Source organism: Crinia signifera, chromosome 2, assembly GCF_055691185.1.
Source record: "Crinia signifera chromosome 2, ASM5569118v1, whole genome shotgun sequence".
Classification (NCBI taxonomy): domain Eukaryota; kingdom Metazoa; phylum Chordata; class Amphibia; order Anura; family Myobatrachidae; genus Crinia; species Crinia signifera.
The window spans coordinates 400085023-400091022 of record NC_139218.1 but is presented as its reverse complement, the minus strand read 5'-3'; the positions used below and the strand labels follow the sequence as shown (position 1 = coordinate 400091022).

At 45.6% G+C, this 6000-nt stretch overlaps 1 protein-coding gene across 5 annotated transcripts in view; it reads right to left on the bottom strand.

Annotated features, from left to right (window-relative positions):
• Positions 1–440: 440 nt before the first annotated feature.
• NUMA1 (nuclear mitotic apparatus protein 1) overlaps positions 441–6000 on the bottom strand; it is a 47003-nt gene continuing 41443 nt past the window's right edge. For all 5 annotated transcript variants that reach the window (XM_083170549.1, XM_083170553.1, XM_083170551.1 and 2 more), the window contains one exon: positions 441–2591. In XM_083170549.1, the coding sequence (XP_083026675.1) occupies positions 2559–2591 (33 nt within the window). In that variant the 3' untranslated portion in view covers positions 441–2558. The remainder of the gene's footprint in view (positions 2592–6000) is intronic.

The window sequence follows — 6000 nt, the reverse complement described above, 5'->3', positions numbered from 1 at the left end:
GGGGGAGGTATAACACACCGACAGTCATCACCCCGACTGCAGGGACTCCTTCCCTTCTGCCTTATTTAGAACAGCAAGTAACATATCAGTAATCACCCCACTACCCCGGCCTTGGTTTACACTAGTGATGCCGAACTCATGGTCCTCTAGTTGTTGTTAACACATCCCAGCATGCCCTGTATTCTATTAGGTAGTGTAGATCTAGCCGGGTAAGCTGGGATGTGTAGTTCCACAATACCTAGAGGGCCACGAGTTGGACATCAATGGTTCACAGTAATTAGATCTCCATAGACCGGGATTTGTTACTCTTGCTCAGTCCGAACCTGTAGCCAGGGTGGATGTCTGCATCCAGCTTCCGTGGGGATCAAGTCGATGGCCCGTACCCCTATAACTGCGGAGGCGGATCACACGTAGACCCTCGCAATAAACACACACCAGAGTAAATGAGTAAATAACTTTATTTACAGAATGAGAAGAAGACACACGACTAATCCCAGAGATTACAACAAGATGGACAACAACTCCCAGCATAGCGGCAGCAGAGAGAGGACGAATCTCTATTACATTCCACTGTATGTCCGTCTGGATTATGTCACTTTTACTTCAACAATGGTACAAAGCAATGAGGACGAGGTTTAAAAAGAGTATAAAAAAAAAAAAGGAGGAAAATAAAAATGTGTAAATCTACACTTTAGGCAATAAGGGATAACAGACACACGTGAGACGTCATCATACAACGGAACCGCAGGGTCTCCGGGGGAGGACAGACCACCCCGCTGCACACATAGAGCCTGCTCAGCATCCACAAGATGCGGTATACCACTAGGAAGGGATCCGGACCTCAGCGCGCCCAGCCTGCTCTTGTAACGGCATTTGTTTATATGGGTTTAAATAAAATTTAAAAAAAGACGGCGAGTGAGGTCAGAAAATTATAGGGCACCACCCCAGCGCCATCATCATGCAAATTGACAGGGAACAGATGAAATGTAATTTTCAGATGTTTCCCGATGGAAAGGTTGAAAAATCACCCCCAAGAGAAACACAAATAATAATTTAAAAAACAAAAACACATTATCCTTCATCCCCACCTCTAGTGTCCTGCCTCACTAAACGGGGTATTCCCGGCCAACGGAAATGCGGTCTTGCAGACACAAAAGTCTATGGGTGATATCGGCTTAAGGTGTGCAACTAATCTTATATCTCTTCTTCATTATCACATCGGTCTTAGTGCAATCTGTGAGGATATATCTCCTGCTACACGTGATCTGATCGGCAGATCTCAGAGGACATCGCAATGTCCCAGAAGGATCTGACCTCACCCTAAAGGAAATCTCTTAAGAAGAAAACAGGGTATTGGACCTCTGTGTCCTTACACAGGCGAGGGGCCGCCTAAAACTCCCAGAGACTCTCTTGAAAACAAGACGAGCTAGGAAAAAAAAAAGGTGCCGCTCTAACCGCAGGGAGCAGAAGGTATACAGGAGGACGGATTCATACATTAAATATCATACTGGGTGACAGGCATTCTCTCTATGTACATTGTGAAAACATACGTGAAAGTGAAAAAGGCAACCTTGAGACGTATGACGATATATACAGTGATAGAAAATATTTCCTTTGATTTAAAATAACTTTTAAAAAAAGGCATCAAAACCTATAATCCAATGAAGGTGTCCAACGCACTACATCCCGGCGTCCGTGTGGGCTTGGATTGGAAGGGTCGGCGCTTACAGGGCCAATACTGGGAAGTGAGCAGGAACGGCTAAACATGGCTAGCAATATACCGCCGCGCATGATGTAAACCTAGGTGACGTAGCGCGGAGGAACGTCTGGGTTTCATGACGGCAAATGTCTTAATTTGGTGTTTCAACTTTAAGTACTGCGGCTACCAAGGATAAGAAGGGGTGGGAGCCGATGGACGCAAAGGAGCGCGCCGTGAGGTCATCAAAGTCCATCGTTCCATGGGCTTGTTAGAACACAAGCGGGTAAACAAAGTATGGTGGAAATAGAGCAGGCCAGGCTCCGGGGAGTGAGGTCCCGCTTCAGAGCAATGCCCCTCACTGGCCCACCAGCCTAGAACCGAGTGGTGCAATCACTGACAACACTCCTGGGGAACGCGACACTGACACAGAGGCAGTAAGAGATGCCGCTCCGTTACAGAAGGACACAGGGAAGAACCTGCCAGGCAGAGGATATAGGTTTAATAAATAAAAAAAAAATTGCTAAATTACAGAGCCACAGCATTAAGGCACTGAGAAGAGTTAGCTTAGTATCTGGCAAACAGAACAGCATTGCCTGGCTGGTAGCACGTCACAGGCAGCGGGAGATCCTCCTCTGGCCCTCCCACCATTAACATCGTCCCATTGTGGCTGCACAGACCAGAAGCAGCATTTACAGGGGCTTCTCCCGGGATATCGGGGCAGCTAGGCAGAAGTCTACATGCAAAAAGCAATTAAATATTGGAATTTGCTAACATGGTTATAGCAAAGCAATACAAAACCACGTCCGCCCCTGGGATGTCCATAGATTAAAGCTGCACCCTTCCAAGCGATGTCCTGTTGTTATTTGTTCCGGCTCTGCTTGCGCTCAAAAAACTGAAATATGAAAAGGGAAAAAAATAGATTAGGTCAAAAACACATAAAAAACCCCCCACAAAACAAAATAGTAACCAATAGCAGCAGTCATCAGACACCCAGTAACCAATAACAGCAGTCATCAGACACCCAGTAACCAATAACAGCAGTCATCAGACACCCAGTAACCAATAACAGCAGTCATCAGACACCCAGTAACCAATAACAGCAGTCAGACACCCAGTAACCAATAACAGCAGTCATCAGACACCCAGTAACCAATAGCAGCAGTTATCAGACACCCAGTAACAGCAGTTATCAGACACCCAGTAACCAATAACAGCAGTTATCAGACACCCAGTAACCAATAACAGCAGTTATCAGACACCCAGTAACCAATAACAGCAGTTATCAGACACCCAGTAACCAGTAACAGCAGTTATCAGACACCCAGTAACAGCAGTCATCCGACACCCAGTAACCAGTAACAGCAGTTATCAGACACCCAGTAACAGCAGTTATCAGACACCCAGTAACCAATAGCAGCAGTTATCAGACACCCAGTAACAGCAGTTATCAGACACCCAGTAACCAATAACAGCAGTCATCAGACACCCAGTAACCAATAACAGCAGTCATCAGACACCCAATAACAGCAGTCATCAGACACCCAGTAACCAATAACAGCAGTCATCAGACACCCAGTAACCAATAACAGCAGTCATCAGACACCCAATAACAGCAGTCATCAGACACCCAATAACAGCAGTCATCAGACACCCAGTAACCAATAGCAGCAGTTATCAGACACCCAGTAACCAATAGCAGCAGTTATCAGACACCCAGTAACCGCAGTTATCAGACACCCAGTAACCAATAACAGCAGTTATCAGACACCCAGTAACCAATAACAGCAGTTATCAGACACCCAGTAACCAATAACAGCAGTTATCAGACACCCAGTAACCAGTAACAGCAGTTATCAGACACCCAGTAACAGCAGTCATCCGACACCCAGTAACCAGTAACAGCAGTTATCAGACACCCAGTAACAGCAGTTATCAGACACCCAGTAACCAATAGCAGCAGTTATCAGACACCCAGTAACAGCAGTTATCAGACACCCAGTAACCAATAACAGCAGTCATCAGACACCCAGTAACCAATAACAGCAGTTATCAGACACCCAGTAACCAATAACAGCAGTTATCAGACACCCAGTAACAGCAGTTATCAGACACCCAGTAACCAATAACAGCAGTTATCAGACACCCAGTAACCAATAACAGCAGTTATCAGACACCCAGTAACCAGTAACAGCAGTTATCAGACACCCAGTAACCAGTAACAGCAGTTATCAGACACCCAGTAACAGCAGTTATCAGACACCCAGTAACCAATAACAGCAGTTATCAGACACCCAGTAACCAATAACAGCAGTTATCAGACACCCAGTAACCAGTAACAGCAGTTATCAGACACCCAGTAACAGCAGTCATCCGACACCCAGTAACAGCAGTTATCAGACACCCAGTAACAGCAGTTATCAGACACCCAGTAACCAATAGCAGCAGTTATCAGACACCCAGTAACAGCAGTTATCAGACACCCAGTAACCAGTAACAGCAGTTATCAGACACCCAGTAACCAGTTATCAGACACCCAGTAACAGCAGTCATCCGACACCCAGTAACCAGTAACAGCAGTTATCAGACACCCAGTAACCAGTAACAGCAGTTATCAGACACCCAGTAACCAGTAACAGCAGTTATCAGACGCCCAATAACAACATTTATCAGACACCCAGTAACAGCAGTTATCAGACACCCAGTAACCAGTTATCAGACACCCAGTAACAGCAGTCATCCGACACCCAGTAACAGCAGTTATCAGACACCCAGTAACCAGTAACAGCAGTTATCAGACACCCAGTAACCAGTAACAGCAGTTATCAGACGCCCAATAACAACATTTATCAGACACCCAGTAACAGCAGTCATCAGACACCCAGTAACCAATAACAGCAGTCATCAGACACCCAGTAACCAATAACAGCAGTCATCAGACACCCAGTAACCAATAACAGCAGTCATCAGACACCCAGTAACCAATAACAGCAGTCATCAGACACCCAGTAACCAATAACAGCAGTCATCAGACACCCAGTAACCAATAACAGCAGTCATCAGACACCCAGTAACCAATAACAGCAGTCATCAGACACCCAGTAACCAATAACAGCAGTCATCAGACACCCAGTAACCAATAGCAGCAGTTATCAGACACCCAGTAACCAGTAACAGCAGTTATCAGACACCCAGTAACCAATAACAGCAGTTATCAGACACCCAGTAACCAATAACAGCAGTTATCAGACACCCAGTAACCAATAACAGCAGTTATCAGACACCCAGTAACCAGTAACAGCAGTTATCAGACACCCAGTAACAGCAGTCATCCGACACCCAGTAACCAGTAACAGCAGTTATCAGACACCCAGTAACAGCAGTTATCAGACACCCAGTAACCAATAGCAGCAGTTATCAGACACCCAGTAACAGCAGTCATCAGACACCCAGTAACCAATAACAGCAGTCATCAGACACCCAGTAACCAATAACAGCAGTCATCAGACACCCAGTAACCAATAACAGCAGTCATCAGACACCCAGTAACCAATAACAGCAGTCATCAGACACCCAATAACAGCAGTCATCAGACACCCAATAACAGCAGTCATCAGACACCCAGTAACCAATAACAGCAGTCATCAGACACCCAGTAACCAATAACAGCAGTCATCAGACACCCAGTAACCAATAACAGCAGTCATCAGACACCCAATAACAGCAGTCATCAGACACCCAATAACAGCAGTCATCAGACACCCAGTAACCAATAGCAGCAGTTATCAGACACCCAGTAACCAATAGCAGCAGTTATCAGACACCCAGTAACCAGTAACAGCAGTTATCAGACACCCAGTAACCAATAACAGCAGTTATCAGACACCCAGTAACCAGTAACAGCAGTTATCAGACACCCAGTAACCAATAACAGCAGTTATCAGACACCCAGTAACCAATAACAGCAGTTATCAGACACCCAGTAACCAATAACAGCAGTTATCAGACACCCAGTAACCAGTAACAGCAGTTATCAGACACCCAGTAACAGCAGTCATCCGACACCCAGTAACCAGTAACAGCAGTTATCAGACACCCAGTAACAGCAGTTATCAGACACCCAGTAACCAATAGCAGCAGTTATCAGACACCCAGTAACAGCAGTTATCAGACACCCAGTAACCAATAACAGCAGTCATCAGACACCCAGTAACCAATAACAGCAGTCATCAGACACCCAATAACAGCAGTTATCAGACACCCAGTAACCAATAACAGCAGTTATCAGACACCCAGTAACAGCA